Source organism: Equus przewalskii, chromosome 3 (assembly GCF_037783145.1).
Source record: "Equus przewalskii isolate Varuska chromosome 3, EquPr2, whole genome shotgun sequence".
NCBI classification, from domain to species: domain Eukaryota; kingdom Metazoa; phylum Chordata; class Mammalia; order Perissodactyla; family Equidae; genus Equus; species Equus przewalskii.
The window spans coordinates 111879299-111899637 of NC_091833.1; the positions used below are offsets into that span (position 1 = coordinate 111879299).

Genomic DNA, 20339 nt, shown 5'->3' on the forward strand with positions numbered 1-20339 from the left:
TATATACCTGTTAGGGGCGGACAGATAGCTTATCTCATTGAAAACTCTGCCACAGACCCAGTCAAAGGCTCAGGGGGCAAGTGGCCTACAGATTTACTTAGGACGCTTTCAGTGAGAAAAGCAAAAGCCAACTCAAATGAGCTCAGGTGGGAAGGGGGGAGGTTTGTTGACTCAGTCACCAGGAAAGACAGGAAGGGAGCAGACCCAAGACTGGTCCGTGTTAGGAGACCCATGACTCCACGTCTCTTTCTCCAAGATTTTTCCCCCATGTGATGCTTACTTGCTTCACAGGTGGCAGGAAGGAGGCCAGGCCATGGCAGGTGCAGTTTTCTAGCGTTTCAACTGAGCGCTCCCCTGAGGAAAAATTAGTTCCCTCCGAGAAGCCATAGGCAGCCTCCAAGGGAAGCCCCCGGGTGGCCTGGTGAGGTTCTCGAGCCCAAAGGTGATTACTTTCACAGCACATTATCCCTACACGAAATTATGTATTTGTATAAGAAATTATTTTCTGCCTGCCCCCACCAGAAGGTAATCTCCGTGAGGACAGGGACCTTGACAGTCTCCTTCCCTGTTGGGTGTCCCTAAGGCCTGTGAATCCTTCTGTGCTAGGCCGCACTGGGCAGAGGCAGGAGCATTCAACACAAAAGCAGAATCAGAGTCCCCCCTCCCCCCACCGGGACTCCCTTCCTCCAGGCTGTGTCATCTCTACCCTGGTCTGTTGGAGCACCGGGGTCAAAAGCCGTAGGCAAAGTTGCATATAGGAAAAAACAGACTCGAATCCAGAAAAACCAGCCTCCATTCCTGGTCCTGGTCCTCCAGCCACGTGACCTCTGAGCAAGTCAGCCCAGTCCGTGTCTCCGAGCTAGAGTTTCCTTAGCCCTTCAGGGAAGGTCATTCTACCCGCCCCGCTCACTTCCCAGGGTTCCTGAGGAGGATCAACATTCTCTCAAGGCGTAGAAGTCAGGTTGTGCAAGCTCTTCCTATTTATCTCCCTATATCCACTTTCAAGAACTCATCCAAGCTCAGCCAATCAGAATGACCGTCTATGCCCACGTGTTCTCAACAGCTGTCTTTGTGCACCGTCTTCCTCTGCTTTAAATATCATTAAGCCCTCCTTGTCCACTTACCTAGAATCACCCAGAATGTATAGCCCATTTCAGGGCTATTATCTTTGACAAAGCATTTGCTGATTCTCCTAAACTTGAAATAATCTCACTTTCCATTAAATCGCCAGAGCACTTTATCCGTACATCTCTAGAAACATAAAAGTGTAATGGTCTGCTGTCACCTCCTTATTTCACAAGAAGCCCAGGGAAGGAAGCTTAAGTTGGCTAAGAATGACCCGCAGCCCTGTGGTCGTCACCGTTCTTTCTGCTTATGCCGGAATTCGTTACAAGAGGGGTTTACAGGAGGGAGAGTTCACTGCAGGCCTTTCCCACCAATTTACTGAGTGAGGGTCAGGCCTTGACGTCCACATTTTGGGTTGTCACAGTTGGTGTCAAGGTAAGGGAGGGCCACAGATGCTCCAGGTTGACTGCTATGTAATTAACTCAGCTGAACTGCTTACCATAGGAACATGTGGTCACAACAGAGTGCACCTGGACCAGCCTGACCCGGTTCTGGTGAACATTCCACCGGTGGGAAGCTTAGAGAGCTGCCAGAGGGTTCACTTTTGGTCTTCCCAAGTCCCTGTGTTCTCCCATGTTACCTTATAGGTTTTTTTGGTTTTTTTTTTTTTGAGGAAGATTAGCCCTGAGCTAACATCTGCTGCCAGTCCTCCTCTTTTTGCTGAGGAAGAGTGGCCCTGAGCTAACATCCATGCCCATCTTCCTCTACTTTATATGTGGGATGCCTACCACAGCATGGCTTGACAAGCAGTGCCATGTCTGCACCCGGGATCTGAACTGGTGAACCCCAGGCTGCCGAAGCAGAACGTGTGCACTTAACCGCTGTGCCACTGACCAGCCCCTATCTTATCATTCTTATCACTCATCCTTCTAGAGTTTCTTTGCCACATCCCTTTTTTTAAAAAATCACTTTCTGACACATCTTTATAATCCAAAAAATTTTATTTTATTCTATTTGTTTTTAAAGATTGGCACCTGAGCTAACATCTGTTGCAATCTTTGTCTTTTTTCTTCTCCCCAAAGCCCCCCAGTACATAGTTGTATGTTCTGGTTGTAGGTCCTTCTAGTTCTGCTGTGTGGGACACCACCTCAGCATGGCTTGATGAGTTGTGCTAGGTCCGCACCCAGGATTTGAACTGGCAAAACCCTGGGCCACCAAAGTGGAGCGTGGGAACTTAACCAGTCAGCCACCGGGCGGGCCTCCAAAGAATTTAAATAAGTTAACTTCTTCTCTAAGTAAAACAAAGCATCTTAGGCTACACTTTTAACCTACAGACACAAAAGATAGATATCTAAATTTTCATGAACTTTCTTTTCTGTGTTTCAGAAGTTTGATTCGGTGGAAGACATCATTGAACACTACAAGCATTTTCCTATTATATTAATTGATGGGAAAGATAAAACTGGGGTCCACAGGGAACAGTGCTACCTGACTCGGCCACTCCCTCTCAACAGACTCTTCTCACCTTGGTAGCCTGGCCTGTGTTTATCTTCAGTTCAGTGCATCCAACGCCTCTATCGTTTTTCATTTATTTCAAAAGATTATTTTCTGTGGCTTTAAGGGATTTCTTCTTTGGCTTCACAGAAAAGAAAAACATTCTATAATGGAAATTAGAAAATCAATCACGAGTTTAAAAGCTCAAACCACAGAAGAGATATTTATAAGATGCAAAAATTAAAACTAACTTTTAAAAAGTATCTTCTAAAGAAAAAACTATAAACATGGTCATTACGTTCATGTTACTGACCAGCAACAGAGGTTACAAGAAGCTATTGCTTAAATGTCTGCAGTTAGCACACAAGAAGCCTAGGTGAGATTCCCAAATCTACGCTCTTTAAAGAACCCAGCACTGCCTTTTCTTTATTTCAGGACTGTTTGGACTTGTGAATTTCCATCGTCTACGTGATTCCTTATGCTAAGGATGTTGGTGAATGTTAGCTCTATTTGTCATCCTGGAAACTTAATTATAGGAAAGGGATATGCTGTGGAAAACAAGAACACTTGTAAATATCACTTTAAAGACAGAAATCAGAAATGCTTTGACTATGGTGTGAAACGGCCAATGGACCAGTCTCTAGCAGACTGTTTAGAGCTGCTGTAAAAAAAAGTGGAATTAGCAGATTCATAATAGGAAGTAAGCTTAAGTCTGAGCGAAAGTACAATGTTTTTTTTTAAATTCTACCTGTGGACTTCCATTCAAAGGAAGAGAAGAATGTTCCTCTAATTAGTGTTAATATCTGGCAGGAACATTGCACATGTCACAATATTGTCCCCTCTCAAGGCTACGAGGATCTCATTTTATTCCTATTTTACAATACAGATGAGGAAACTGAGGCTCAAAGAGATTACTGATCTTAATCTAAGAAGAGAGCCCAGATCTTTATCTGCTTTGCCTGGCTCCATTCAAGCACATCTTCCCAACTACATTCCCTGTGGGATTTTACAATCAAACTGAAAAGCTAAATTAAAGAGAAAGAGAGAAAGAAACAATTTGAAAATACAGATTTACCCACATTGAAACAGATAAATAAATAAACTCTTATAGTGGGGTAAACTTAAAAAAAAAAGAATTCTGTTTGAAATTAATGTATATAATGACTTCAAATGTTACCAAAGCCTAGATGTGAAATTTATATTTATGTAATTGTAGATTTAATGCAGCAGTAAAATCAACAGAATAGGAAGGTAAGAGATATCAATGAAAACAATACCAACGATGCCCAGTGTTTCTCTAAAAAAGCAGACAATGAGCACTCTGATTGGAGCACTTGGCATCTACCAACCAGCCCACCAACTGCCCAGGTTCTCTCCTTTCACAAGGGCAATGTGAAGTAATGCCTCTAAGTTAGACCAGGAGATTTGATGCAGAAGCTGCTTGTAAAGCTGGAACTCTTGATCGCCAGCTGAGCCTGTCTTAGAGTGCAGCTGCACAGAATAACATACGAACCACACACAAGAGTATTTGGATTGGAGCTTGGCTACCGAGGAGCAGACTGCTCAGAGCTGAAGGTACTGTGGTTGCTGGTCACTCTCAACCGGACTTCAGCAAAACCAGGCCAGTGTGGAAACAGACTCTGCAGAGAGGCCATAGGCACGTGTGCAGGAAGAATCTGACCTTCATCCTCAAAAGCTATTGGGAGATTACAGATCATTCTGATTTGCTTATTCCCTGGGGCTGTGCTACTCAATGCTATGTTCTCAAGAAATGTTCCTGAGTCTCCTCAAGCATTGCTGTTGTTAAAGTAAATGAGCATTAGGTGTTAGTTAGCATCTGATGAGGTCTATGTTTCCAAAAATATGTTATCACCTCTTGTTCACAAATGCATGATATGATGCTAAGAGGAAAAAGAAGTAGAAATCGACCATCTTATAATAAAACGCCCACAACATTTATACATATGAAAATCTCTGGAAAGAAATAAAAAATTCAAAATATTGACAGGGATTGCTTTAGATGATTGGGATTTGAGAGACCATGTTAGTTACGTCTTCTGGAACTCAGATGCCAAGACAGGAGTTAGAAGTGCAAACATTTATTGGAGGCAACGCCTGAGAAAGATAAAGGGGAGAAGGAACAGGAGTAGACAGGGAGAGCCTTCAGGCTGGGACGTAGGGCTGACGCCTATAAGAGGAAAGAGGGAAGAAGGGAGGAATGAGTAGGAAAAGCACCAGTCTGAGAAGCAGTTCTGCGAGAGTCTTGGCCAGCCCATTGGTAATATCCAGAGCAAAGACTGCCCATAGAGGAGAGAGTACCATAGTGGGCAGAAGTGGCCAGGTCTTAGTACATCACCATGCTAAGCCATTACCGGAGACTGACCAGGAAAAACACAGCCTTCAAATGCCATGGGAGATCTAGAAGGCGCTGCAGCTGAGGCTGTCAGGTGATTTATTGATCAGCAGGTTCTTCTTTCAAGGGAGATGCAAATGGCCCACCTCCATGCCTGCCATAGTGACGTTCTGGTTTTCAGTGTTGATTACAATAAGGACATTTTGCTTGTAATAGACTACTAAAGAATAAGGATGTATAAATTTTAATTGTACTTGATTCTTACAACAGTTCTGTAAAGAAGGCATGGAAGGTATTCTTAAATCATTTTATAATTGAGGAAACTATGTTTTCTTGGCAAAAATCTTACAGTGACATAGTCGTGGCTGAAAACAAGCTCTTCACACACAACTCTCCTATTCAGGGTCTAGCTGCTTATTGGCTCTGAAATTGAAAGCTCAATGATTTGGCCTTGGCATGCCCAAATTCCAGAGGGTTTTAATCCCTCTTCAAGTATTATTTCATTTTTAGTTCGAAAGTGTCACTTGATACCCAGCCTCAGTAAAGCAGTGGAATTTTAGCTTTATCTGATTATAGCATCTATACATTCCAGATATTTCTTTTTGACTAAGTAATTCCCATTCTGGGTCAGTTTATGTCTTCTTCCTCTCTAGTAATACCTGCTGCACTTATTTGTGCACTGCATATGAATTCGCTGCTAGGCGCTCTTGTAAATGTTGGAATTATAGTGAATTTAGTGGGAGAAACAGACAACAGGTATATAATAAGATAATCTAAGTTGGTTTCCCATTACTTTGTTGTGTTTCCATTTTAATACTTATCACTGAGTGCTTGTGAGTGAGGCCAACATTAGATATTTTGATGAAGCTTATCTGAGATGGCTTTAAAAAGTTTTGAACCAAAAAATTTTAAATTTTTCCAAATTTATTCAATGGAAAATTCTCCTTCTTGGCTATATGGCAGGGGTGGGGGTGTTGTGTTTGAGTAGCCACATCATAGCTGAAATTGAATATTCTGTTCTAATTACTATAGAAGAATCCAAATTTTCCCCATTGTCAAATTTAGCCCATTGCCGTGTGTGTACACATACACACATTTTTTATAGGATGATCCATATTGTATATGATTAGCATTATATTTGTTATCTATTTTTTTATCCTGAGTAACATTTGTTCTAGCTAAGCATATTTACATTTTTTTGAACACTCATGATTTACACCTGTGCTAACCTAAATGAAAGCAAATATGTAATTAAATGCCATATTATCTCTGTAACTGAGTATTAAATAAAGAAACTTAAAATATAGTTAAATTTTGTTTGTTTCATGCCCTACTATCCCTAAAGCCCTTTTGAAATCATATTCAGGGTAAATTTACGATAAAATTTCTAGATCAATTTTTGACATATGAGCACTAGCCTATGCTAGGTTTGAGGGATAAAGATGAAAAAGACACAATTCCTGTGATTGAAGGCTAAAAGCCTGGCAGGCAAAGTACACATGTAATTAAAATCACGCAATTCAGAAACATAGATTCGGTAATTCTCTCCCTCGTCCCACCGTTGTATTGGCAGACAGAAATGGATGCACTGGGGAGGGGACAGTCAGGGAAGGCTGCCCAGGGGAGATGTTCAAGCAGAATTGAAGGAAGCCTCTAGAATGCAAGCTTTAGAATTACAGACACTTCGTCCGTCTATTTTTGAGCATTCTTATCTTTAGGGCACTATTCTAGGCCATTCTAGTCACTAGGGAAGCAGCAATTTACCTACCACGTGGGTAAGTGAACACAATAGAGGCGGCATCCACGGGGAAAGGACAATGCTTTAGTAAGTGTCCTGGGGAGATTGGCTCACCATATGGGAGAAAAATGCAATTATGTCTCTACTTCAAGTCATATTTAAAAACAAATTCTCCATGGAGCAAATAGCTAAAAGTGAAAAGCAAACTTTAAATTGAGTCTTGCATTTTCTTCTAATAATTCTTTTGTCTGTGGGATAGGGAAACAGTTCTTAAAAAAAATGAAAACATAAATCATAAAGGGAAAGATTGATAGGTTCATTACACTAAAACTTAAAATGTTTGCAAAAGTTAGACAAAGTCAAAAGGGCTTTAAACAGCCTAATATAAGAATGAGCTAAGGATATAAATAAGCAAAAAATGAAAAAAACAAAAGCCAACTCTTTGCCTTGTGAGTTAAGATGTCCAGGCTTGCTATCATAACTGGACAGTGGTGGAATTGACACAAGGATGCCAACAGACACTGTCATGGAATGGACCTGTCTTTAAGGACAAATGACATGAAGCCTAATGGAGCAGACCAGGAGATGGAAGTATGGCTTCTCTGGTCCCCAACCCCACAGTGCTGGACAACAGACCCACATCGAGGGAGATTTGAGCCAGAATGCTTAAAGAGAGGCCAGGAGAGTGGGCAACCTCCATGGGAATGGCAAGTGAGCTCCCTGTCTGCCCACTAGATGAAAGGAAAAGGGACAAATGGATCCTAAACCCTTCCTCTGTGCTTACTGAGAGACTTGCTGAAACAAAAAGCAATCACCCAGGAGCCTCCCCAGCATGCTCAGGCTTCATGCTTATCTGACGTCTACAAAGCTACGTCTACAACCATAGCCAAGAAATGCCAATTAACTAACAATTGTATAGCACTTTTCACCCATCAGCGTGGTCAAAATTAAAGATTCAGATAGTATCAAAAGCTGGTGAGGATGCAAAGAAATAAAAATTCTCAATTGCTAGTTGAAACATTGCAGGGTAGGTACCTGACAATTAGCATTTTCGTTGTAATGTAAGTGCCTGACTTTGAGCTTTTGATTGCAGAGGCATCCATTTCAAAGACATCCTCTTGAGTAAACACGTTGCCAGCTACACAACTAGACGAAGAGCCAGGCCGCCCCACCCAGGAAGTTCGGCTCTGGTGACCTAGTTAACTGACCTCCTGAGTGACCCCGGTTTTCCCTTCCTGTGCTTTAATTCCCATTCTTGTTGTAAATTCACCAACAGCAAACCAGCAAATTCCTAGGCACCCCACCCTTGACCTCAGTAAAGGCAGATCCCCAGGCCCCCACACTCACTCTCTCTCTTTTCTTTCAACCTTCCTGTGTGGCCTTGGACTTGTGAATAATAAGCCTTGTTTCTTTCAAAGTTCCCTGATGGTTGTTGCTGAGGTGTGTCTTACTACCATAATAAGAACCACAAGGGCCAGTCCAGCCTCAACACTGGCTCCAGTCATGGAAATGTATGTGGGAGCTTGCACAAGTGCGGGCCCAGGTGAGTCCCCACAACCATTCCTAGCCAATACCATCACTATCAACAGGCTGAGACTGACAAAAGCAAACAAGATTCAGAACAGCACTTTGGAAAGCAATTTCACAGTATTTAGTAAAATTCTGAATGTACACTCTCACTGCAGTAAGACTTCCAATGAAAACATGGCTAAATATGAACTTATCTTTGATCCCGTTGGAAACTCCACTACATTGACAATAAAGGAATTGAAAAGGCAAGAACATAAGATAAAGGGAATGGAAGAAAATACGGCAGAAGAGAGATGCCCACAAAATTTTGGATGAGGGAAATTAAATGGACAAAGAGTAACTGAGTAAATAGAGAAAGCTAAAATGTAAGCCTGCTAGGAGAAAATTCAACAGGAAACAAGTGGTTCCCATTACAAAAATCTGGAAAGGCTCAGAAATTGGAGTCACAAGTTACCCTTAAGGACTGGGTGAAAAGAAGACTCATGGATGGTCACTATAAGAATCAGTTATAACCAGCATCCCTCCCGTAGGAATCACAGGCTACTATCCCTTCCTTACCCAGGTGGTCATCAGAGAACACATCTCCAGAAAATATTTAGAATTAAGCATATAAGGTACTGCTGAAAATGAGAAGTATGTGCTATGCCAAAAATTAGGGTTTAACTGAAAATTTCATTCTAAATTTATAGAACTCCAATGCCTCTTAAACACTTGGTTCCCAGGAGGAGCAGACAGAATCATCACCCGAAACTGACAGAAGAGAGTAATTCTGCTACAAATACTGACATGTGCTGGTTCCCAACAAAAGAGCAGATCCCCACTCTATCACTCTACAGTGAAGCCCCACCCATGCACACACAGGTTCCAGCTAGTATTTTTGTGCCTCATTCTTAAATATGAACAGTCAAGATCTTAGAGAAGAGCTTCTAAAATGAAAGGCGTTAAACGAAACCTATAAACCAGAAAAAGAAAAAACACAAGAGAGAGATACGATGTGGAATGGAGAAGAAAATTACAAAGAGAAATATAGTTAATCTGATAAGAGAGATAAGACATTGAATCCATGAAATATGAATAGAATGGTAATTAGATAAATAAGTATTCAGAAGTAAAATTGAAAGCACTAAAAGGAAAAAAGACAAAACCACAATGATAGTTGGAAATTTTAATACACATCTCTCAGAAATTGATAGAGTAAACAAGCAAAAATGAATAAAGCTATAGAAAATTTTAACACCATCGACCAACTAGACCTAATTGTCACTTATAGACTACTTCACAAAACAAATATAGAATATACATCTTTTTCTATTCCACACAGAACATTCACTAAGAAGGACCATCTTCTGCGACCTAAAACAAGTTTCAATAAATTTTAAAGGACTGCAAAAATATAAGTTGTATTCTCTTAGCCAAAAAAAGGAGAATTAAAATAGAAATGAATAACAATAAGATACCTAGAAAAATCTCCAACTATATAGAAATTAAGCAACACATTGCTAAACTACTCATGATCAAAGAAGGAAACACAAGAAAAATCTAAAAATTTTTCAAAATCAATGACAATGAAACACAAAATACCAAAATTGGAGGATATAGCTATCTTTCAAATATAATGATTTAATATAAGCATTTATACCTTAAAAGCCTTAAATGCTTATATTAGAAAAGAAAGATCCATAATCAAGTACCTGTTTCCACTTTAAGCTATAAAGAAAGCATAAATTAAGCCCAAAGTAAGTAGAAAGAAATAATAAAAAGCAGAAATCAAGGAAACAAACAAACAAAAAAAAAACAAAGAAAAGCAACAAAGACAAAAGTTGGTTTTTTTTAAAGATTAAGAAAATTAATAAACAGCTAAAGTAATCAAAAACATAAGCAAAAGAAAACACAAATTACTAATAAGGAATAAAAGAAGGGACAACACAACAGATCCCACAGACATTGAAAGGACATTAAAGGGATATCAGAAGCACCTTTATTCCAGTGAAGTTGAAAAATTCAACTCCACAGATACAAGACTAACACAAGAAGAAATAGAAAATCTGAATAACACTTCACATTAAAAGAAATTAGAAACTTTCCCACAAAGAAAGCTCTCAACTATGATGGATCCTCTCAAACATTTTAAGAAGTAATAATAGTAAACTTATAAACTTTTTCAGAAAATAGAAAAGAGGGAACACTTTCCAACTCTTGTCATAAGACTGGTATAAACCCAATCATAAGTAAATAAAGAAACAAGTAAACCTAACACAGACAATACAAAGAAAGAAAATTATAGATTAATATGCTTCACAAGCATAGATACACAAATCCTTAACAAAATATTAGCAAATCAGTTGGGAAAAAAGATGCTGACCTAAGTAACTTGAGAACTGAGTGCAGACTGCAAGACTAAAGACAAAAAGAACTACAGATTGGCACCATACTCCAGCTGGTAAAGTTATTTCTCATGCACGTAACTGTATACAGGCATCCTGCATACATGCAAACTGGAATAGAACAAATAAGTAAATGAATGGCAGATGGTGGGAGCTAGGCTTCTCCCTGTTAGAGTGGGAGATTGATAAAGTCAGAATGAGCCATGTAACACCGCCTTAGAGCTGGAGACATCAGTAGGAATTCATGTTTTGCTTAATATAGATACATATGGATAAATATAGAAAAAATTACAGATATATGTGTGTATACATGTTACTATACACACACACAGTTGCAAGCTCTGCTCACTGAGAGGGCCTAGAGGCAATGACACCCCAGTCGCAACTAGCACACCCAGTGCCCAGATCTTGATTTCTAATATTCTCCAATAAAGAGAACCAGAGCTCCCAGGAGAAATGGCTGATTGTCAGGCTGGGACAGGGAACATATATGATGAGCCTGTAGCATCTTGTAGTGCCAGAAAGGAAGGAAGTGCTCAAAAACAACTGCACAATGATGGGGGTATATCAAAGGGACATAGGAGCCAAGTGAAAGAGTTCCCAATGTGACAGTTTGAGCAACAAAACAAATAACATAGCATTAGATTACAATCAAATCTATAAAATAAATATCCATGAGTCCACATTGATATAAATAGATGATGAACAATAGACAAATGTCACACACAGAAGCATTCCAAGTAATTTATGTAGATACTCCACCCTCAGGGAGGTGGACGATAACTCTCCACTTTTTAAGAGTAGGCTATGCATAGTGACTTCCTTCCAAAGAGGAGAGCATGGAAAGAGCAGGAAAGTGTGTGACTTTACATTGGAAGAAGCTGACAAACTGCCTCGGCCAGATGATTAAGCTTAACAACTGTCAGTGATAAATCCTGTTGACAGTATGTGCCCTTGATATGACGTGATGAGAATGGCACTTTACCTCTGTGGTCTTCCTCCCAAAAACCCATAATCACAGTCTAATCATGAAGAAAATATCAGACAAACCTGAGAACATTCTACAAAATACCTAACACTCCTCAAAACTGTCAAGGTCATCAAAAGCAAAGGAAGTCTGAAAAACTGTCATAATCTAGAGGAGTCTAAGACTCATGACAAATAAATGCAATAAGGAATCCTGGATGGAACGCAGGGACAGAAAAATTACAACAGGTGAAAACTAAAGAAATTCAAATGGAGTATAGAGTTTAGTTAATCATAATGAAGCAATATTGGTTCATTAATTGTAACAAATATATTTGCAAGATGTAAATAATGGAAGTTCTTGGCAATAAGAGAAATTGGGAGTGGAGTATAGGGGAATTCTCTGTACTATTTTTGCAACTTTTCTGTAAATCTGAAGCTATTCTAAAACAAAAAAAAAATTAATTTAAAAAAAGTAACTAGTGGGGCTGGCTCCGTGGCCGAGGGGTTAAGTTTGCACGCTCCACTTTGGCAGCCCAGGGTTTCGCCTGTTCGGATCCTGGTCGCAGACATGGCACTGCTCATCAGACCACGTTGAGGCGGCGTCCCACATGCCACAACTAGGAGGACCCACAACTGAAAATACACAACTATGTGCTAGGGGGATTTGGGGAGAAAAAAAGCAGAAAAAAAAAAGACAATTGGCAATAGTTGTTAGCTCAGGTGCCAATCTTTAGAAAAATAAAAAGAATCTTCACAAAAAAAAATAACTAGTGACACAGATTGACTGAATGGATAAAAAATAGATCCACTTATATGCAGTCTAGAAGAGACTCATTTTAGATCTAAGAACACACATAGGTAAAAAGCAAAAAGTTAGAAAAAGATATTTCATGCAATCAGGAATCCAAAGGGATTGGAGTGGTCAGACTTACATCAGACAAAGCAGATTTTAAGATAAAAACTGTCACAAGAGACAGAGAAGGAATTAAATAATGATAAAAGTGTCAATTCACCATGAAGATATAACAATTATAAATATGTATGCATCTAACATTAGAGCTCCCTAATATATGAAGCAAACATTGACAGAACTGAAGGGAGAAATAGACAGCAGCACAGAAATCGTAGGACACTTTAATACTCCATTTTCAGTTATGGATAGAACAACCAGACAGATCAGTAAGGAAACAGAGAACTTGAAGAGCACTGTAGACCAACTGGACCCAAAAGACATACACAGAACACTCCACCCAACCACAACAGAATACCCATTCTTCTCCAGCAAACATGCAACATTCTCCAAGATAGACCACATGTTAGGCCACAAAACAAGTTTAACAAATTTAAGAAGATTGAGATCATACAAAATATCTTCTCCAACCACAATGGAATGAAACTTAAAATCAATAGCGGAGAGGAAACAGAAAAATCCACAAGAAGGTGGAAATTAAACAACTTATTCTTAAACAAACAGTAAGTCAAAGAAAAGTCACAAAGAAATTTAGAAAATATCTGGAGACAAATGAAAACAAAACACAACATACCAAAATATATGGGATGCAGCAGAAGCAGTACTAAAAGGGAAGTTTATAGCAATAAGCAATTACATTAAAAAAGAAGAAAGATCTCAATCAGTAATCTAACTTTATACCTTAAGGTACTAGAAAGAGAAAAAACTAAACTAAAAGTTAGCAGAGGAAGATAATATCAAGAGAACCAGAAGACAAGCCACAGACTGGGAGAAACTCTGCAAAACACACATCTGAAAAGGACTATTATCCAAAATATAAAAAGAACTCTTAAAACTCAACAATAAGAAAACAAACAATCCAATTAAAAAATGGGCCAAAGACCTTAACAGATACCTCACCAAAGAAAATATACAGATGACAACTAAGCATATGAAAAGATGCTCCACATCATATATCATCAGGGGCAAGCACATTTAAACAACAATGAGATACCTCGACACACCTATTAGAATGGCCAAAATCCAGAATAATGATAACACGAAATGCAGACAAACATGTGGAGCAACAGGAACTCTGATACATTGCTGGTGGGAATGCAAAATGGTACAGTCACTTTGGAAGACAGTGTGCCAGTTTCTTAAAAAACTAAATATACTCTTGCCATATGATCCAGCAATCACATTCCTTGGTATTCAGCCAAAGGAGTTAAAAACATATGTCCACACAAAAATCTGCACATGGATGTTTATAGCAGTTTTATTCATAACTGCCAAAACTTGGCAGCAACCAAGATGTCCATCAGTACTTAAATGGATAAATAAACTGTGGTGCATCTAGACAATGGAATCCTATTCAGTGCGAAAAAGAAATGAGCTATCAAGTCATGAAAATACATGGAGGAAACTTAAACGCATATGACCAAGTGAAAGAAGCCAATCTGAAAAGGCTACATACTGTATGATTCCAACTATATGGTATTCTGAAAAAGGCAAAACATGGAGACAAAAAAAAGATGAGTGGTTGGGGGGAGGAGGAGGAAGAGGGAGATGAGGCAGTGAAAATATTTTGTATCCACCACCCAGAGGATTTTTAGGGCAGTGAAAATATTTTGTATAATATTATAATCATGAATAAATGTCATTATACACTTGTCCAAACCCATAGAATGTACAACACAAAGAGTGAACCCTAAGGTAAACCATGGACTTTGGGTGATTATGACGTGACAGTGTGGGTTCATCCTTGGTAGAAAATGTACCACTGTAGTGAGTGATGCTCATAATAGGGAAGGCTATGAATGTATCGGGAGAGGGGTATACGGGAAATCTCTGTATTTTCCTCTCAATTTTAAAGTCTTAAACAAAAACATCAAAAAATTTAGCAGAAGAAAGTATAAAAAAAGATTAGAGGAAAGAGAAACAAAATAGAGAATAGAAAAACAAAAGAAAAAAATCAACAAAGAAATTGACAAACTCTTAGCAAAATTAACTAAGAAAAAGACAGAGAAGTTTCAAATAACTAAAACTAGAAATGAAAGAGGGAATATTACAACTGATGCCACAGAAATAAAAGGGATTCTAAGAGACTACCATGAATAATTATACAACACATTGGATAACCTAGAATAAGAGGATAAATTCCTAGAAACGTACGACACACCAAGATTGAATCATGAAGAAATTTTTAAAAATCTGAACAGACCTCTAAATAGTAAGGAAATTGAAGCAGTAATCAAAAACATCTCAACAAAGAAAAGCCCAGGATCGGATGTCTTCACTGGAGAATTCCAAATATTTAAAGAACAATTAACACCATTATTCCTAAACTTTTCCAAAGAATCAAAGAGGTGGGCACACTTCCAAATTCATCTAGGAGGTCAGCATTGCTCTGATATCAAAACCAGATAAAGACACAACAAAGAAAGAAAACTATGGACCAGTATCCATGATGAATATTGATGTAAAAATCCTAAACAAAATACTAGCTAACTGAATTCAACAGCACATTAAGAGGATTATACACCATGAGCAAGTGGGATTCATACTTGGAATGTGAGGATTGTTCAACATATGAAAATCAATAAATGTAATATACCACATTAACAGAATGAAAGGTAAAACCCACTTGATCATTTCAAATGATGCGTAAAAAGCTTTTGATAAAATTCCATACTTTTTCATGATAAAAACACTCAACAAACCAGAAATAGACGGAAACTGACTCAACATGTTAAAAGCCATATATGAAAAGCCCACAGTTAACATTGTACCCAACTGTGAAAGACTGAAAGCTTTTCCTCTAAGATCAGGAACAAAGCAAGGATGCCCACTCTTGCCACTATTATTCAACATAGTACTAGAACTACTAGATGGAGCATCATCCAAACTGGAAGGGAAGAAGTACATTACCTCTGTGCTCAGATGACATGATCTTATATGTAGAAAACACTAAAGAACCCACTAAAAAAAATGTTAAAACTAATAAACAATTTCAGCAAACTTGCAGGATACAAAATCAACATGTAAAAATCAGTTGTGTTTCTATACACTAACAATGAAAACTTCAAAAAGGAAATTAAGAAAACAATCCTATTTACAATAGTGTCAAAAAGAATAAAATATGTAAGGAAAAAACTAACCAAGGAGGTGAAATACTTGTATGCTGAAAACTACAAAATATTGCTGAAAGAAGTCAAAGATGATACAAATAAATGGAAAGACATCCTGTGTTCATGGAATAGAAGACTTAATATTGTTAAAAGGTCCATACTACCGAAAGTGATCTACAGATTCAATGCCGCCTCTATCAAAATCCTAATGGCATTTTTTGCCGAAACAGAAAAAAATTCTAAAATTCATATGGAATCTCAAGGGATTCCAAATAGCCCAAATCATCTTGAAAAAGAACAAAGTTGGAGGTCCCACACTTCCTGGTTTCAAAACATCTTATAAAGCAACAGTAATTAAGACGGTAGGGGACTGACATAAAAACAGACCAATGGAACAGAATAGAGGGCCCAGAAATAAAGCCTTGCATATGTGATCAAATGATCTTTGACAAGGGTGCCAAGACGAAACACACTGGAGGAAAGACAATCTCTTCTACATACAGTGTTTAGAAAGCTGGATATCTATATGCAAAAGAATGAATTTGGACCCTTAACTTAGACCACATACAAAAATTAACTCAAAATGGATTATAGAGCTAAACATAAGATCTAAAACTATAAAACTCCTGAAAGAAAACATAGGAAAAGCTTCAAGACATTGGATTTGTAACAATTTCTTGGATATGACACCAAAAGCACAGGCAACAAAAGCAAAAGTAGACAAATGGGACTACATCAAACTTAAATACTTCTGTGCGGCAAAGGAGAGAATCAACAGGGTGAAAAGGCAACCTATAGACAGGAAAAAACCAAATAACCTGATTTAAGAGATTGGACAAAGGACTGGAATAGATACTTCTCCAAAGAAGATAGACAAATGGCCCACAAGCATATGAAAAGATGCTCAACATCAGGGAGATGCAAATAGAAACCTCACACCATTAGTATGCTCGCTATCAAAAAAAAAAAAAAAAAAGAAAAGAACAAGTGCTGGAGAGGATGTGGAGAAACTGGAACCCTGCGCACTGTTGATGGGAATGTAAAACGGTTCAACTGCGATGGAAAACAGAATGGAGTTTCCTCAAAAAATTAAAAATAGAACTACCATATGATCCAGTGATCCCACTTCTTGGTATATATCCAAAAGAACTGAAAACAAGATCTTGAAAAGATATTTGCACATCCATGTTCATTATAGCATTATTCACAATAGCCAAGAAATGAAAGCAACCTAAATGTCCATTGGCAAATGAATGGATAAAGAAACTGCGATCTATCAATGCAAAGGAATATTATTCAGCTTTAAAAAGGAAGGAAATTCTGTCATACTACACAACATGGATGACCCTCGAGGACATTATGCTAAGTGAAATAAACCAGACGTAAAACACAAATACAGTATGACTCCACTTGTAGGAAGTATCTAAAGTAGTCAAATAAAGAAACAGAAAGTAGAACATGATTACCAAGGGCCAAGGGGGAGGAGGAAACAGGGAGTTGTCCGATGGGTATAGAGTTTCAGTTTTTCAAGATGAAAAAGTTCTCGAGATCTGTTGCACAAATATGTACAAATAGTTAACACCACTGTCCTGTACACTTAAAAATGGTTAAGATGATAAATTTTATGCTTTGTGCTTTTTACCACAGTAAAAAAAATGAAAATAAGCAATTGACAAAATGTACATATGTGTGTAGGGGGGTGTGTGTGTATCCAGCATATATATATAAAGGTGAGTATCTCACAAACAAGTAGGATTTATCCTAGGAATGCTATGTTTAACATTTGAAAGTCAATGTAATTCGGCACATTAACAAACTAAATGAGAAAATTTATTTGGTCATCTCAATAAATGCAGAAAAAGCATTTGAAAATAATTTACCACTAATTCATAACAAAACTACTACAAAGTAGGAATCAAAGGAAATTTACTAGGATAATCTGATCTCTGTGTTATCTCAAATATGTTCACCTTAAAATCAGGACGAGGCCAAGATGTTTGCTCTCACCGCTTCTACTCACCATTGTTCTAGAGGTCCTAGGTAGTGCAATAAAGCAACAAAAAAATAACAAATAGGAGGCATAAAGATAGGAAAGGAGGAAGTAAAACTGTCTTCATTCAAAGATGACATGACTGTGTATGTAAAAAAATCCTAAGAACTCTGTAAAACTATTAAAATAATAAAATTTAGCAAAGTCAATATAAAAATACTGTATTTCTATGCCTCAGAAACTATCAATTGAAAAATAATTTTTAATTCTATTTTGAATATCATTAATACATTTAGGAATAAATGAAATGGAAAAAAATGTACAATATCTCTACACTAAAAAGTAAAATCATTGTGAAGAGAAATTAAAGAAGATCTAAATAAACGGAGAGAGGGGTCACGTTCATGACTGGAAGACTCTGTATTATTAACATGTCACTTCTCTCCATATTTATCTAAAAATCCTAGCAGAGTTCTGTAGAAAGCAAAAAGGTGATTTTAAAATTTATATGAAATTGCAAAGGATGTAAGTCTAGCCAAAATAATCTAGAAAACAAAGAAAAAAGTTGAAGGACTTATAGTACTTGATTTCAAGACTTATTACAGCAAAGCTACAGTAACTAGAGCAGCGTGGTATTAACATGAAGATGAATAAATAAGTCAGTTGAATGGAGTCCACAATCCACAAATAGTTTCACACATTATAGTCAATTGATTTTTGGCAAAAGCACCAAAGTTATTCAATCAAAAAAAAAAAAGAGTTCTTCCCATAAATGGAGGTGGAAAAACTAGATATCCACATGGACAAAAAAAAATTAGGTCAATTTCGCACCATATAAAACAAAGCAAAAACACAGAAGTGGATCATAGATAAAAATGCAAAAGCTAAAACTACAGAACTTCTAGAAGAAAACAGGAGTGCACCTTTCAACCTTAGGTAGGCAATGATTTCTTTGTTATGACACCAAAAGTAAATAATTGTAAAGGAAAAACTTGATAAATTGGATTTCATCAAAAGTAAAACTTTCTGCTCTTCAAAAGAGACTATTAAGAAAATAAGAGGCAAGCCCCAGATTGAGAGAAAATATTGTATACATATTTGATATATATTTCCTATCTAGAAAATATAGAGAACTCCTGCAAATCAATTATAAACAGACTTGAATAAACACTTCACAAAATAAGATTACAAATGGCCAGAAAACATACGAAAAGATGCTCCACATTATTAGTCATGAGAGAAATGAAAACAGTTGAATAGAGAAAGGAGATGATGAAGAAGGAAGATGACTTGTTTTCCATCATAAACTTTTTAGTACTATTTGACTTTACAAAATGAGGTGTGTATGTGTGTGTAACTTTTTACAGCAAACATTAAATTTTACAAAGGAGCATGTCCTGTGAAGCCACTCTGTCAGTCTAGTCCTTGTAGGAAACAGAATTTATCCCAAATGTTCAAATAAAGTGCCCTTTATGAAGAGACTTTGGAGAGGAATAGGCAGGGTGAAAGAAACAATGGGTGGTGAAAGACACCGAAACCAGCAATAGTGGGAACCTGTTCCCTTGCTTAGGGCTGATGGACGAGGAGAGGAAAGAGAGGTGCTGGAGCCCAGTCAGAGCTGGAGCAGGGGAGGGGGCCTGCCCAGAGGGAGCTGCAGTCACGGAGGGACAGACCTACTGCCAGACATATGGCATTGAAACAAAGAGGAAGTTAGGGAAAACTACCCAGACCCCTCCTTTCTGCCCTCTAATCTACTGCCAGAGCCTCCCACTGGCCAAACCCAACGGGAAGGCAGTAAGAATGTAGTTTACAGGAATCAGCATCCTAGGACAGAGCAGTCAAATAAACAGTGGACAACAGATTAGAGAGAGCAAATGCAGAATAACCAGCAAACCCACCCATTCTACTTGTGTTTTTAGAATCCCCCTTGAGAATCCCTTGCACACTTGCAGTGAAATGTGCACAAAGATGTTCTCTTTAGCACTGTCTATATCAGCAAAACATTACGTTCCCTTGGCAGAAAACTATATAGTCATCAAGAGGAAAGAGCTAGATTATACATTTCAACATCAATGGGTATCAACAACAAATGTATAATACTATCTCAGTAAATTTTGAGAGGACATAGAATAATACCATATACTGTTCATGGGTACATGTGAAAAGTACATAAAAAGTATGAATCACGGATTGTGTGTGTATGACATGGAATTAAGGGAATGAGACCGGGAAGAGCAAACAACAATTATAAACTACATTTCAAGAACCCTAATATGTGCCAAGTACCGTTTTAAGCACTTTAGATATACTGTTTTCTTAAATCTTTTCAACAAGACTGTCGGTTAGTGGCCATTATAATCCCTAATTTTTAGAAGATGAAAATGAAGCACAGAAAACACAACAACTTTTTAAGTTCCCTCATTCAACCTCTCCTCTATTCCAAAAATATTGAGTTCCATTCTGTGCCAGGCACTGTCCTAGGCACTAAGATAACAGCAGGGACAAAACCACATCCTCCTCCAGCTCACAGTGTAGGGGTGGGAGAAAGACAACAGATGCAAATTATAAAGTCTAGAAATTACAAATTATCAAGTCTGTTAGAGGAAATTAAGTGCCATGGAGAAGTGAATAAGGGAAGGAAGATAGTGAGTGCTGGACTGCTGGCAATTTTCAATAGGGCAACCAGGGAAGGCCCGGCTGAAGGCGTATTGGAATAGAAACATGAAGGTGAAGACA

The 20339-nt window shown here is 38.0% G+C and overlaps 1 protein-coding gene across 3 annotated transcripts in view; it reads left to right on the top strand.

Annotated features, from left to right (window-relative positions):
- Nucleotides 1–6218, top strand: part of CLNK (cytokine dependent hematopoietic cell linker) — a 154859-nt gene extending 148641 nt beyond the window's left edge. For all 3 annotated transcript variants that reach the window (XM_008518825.2, XM_070613237.1, XM_070613236.1), the window contains one exon: nucleotides 2452–6218. In XM_008518825.2, the coding sequence (XP_008517047.1) occupies nucleotides 2452–2598 (147 nt within the window). In that variant the 3' untranslated portion in view covers nucleotides 2599–6218. The remainder of the gene's footprint in view (nucleotides 1–2451) is intronic.
- Nucleotides 6219–20339: the final 14121 nt, after the last annotated feature.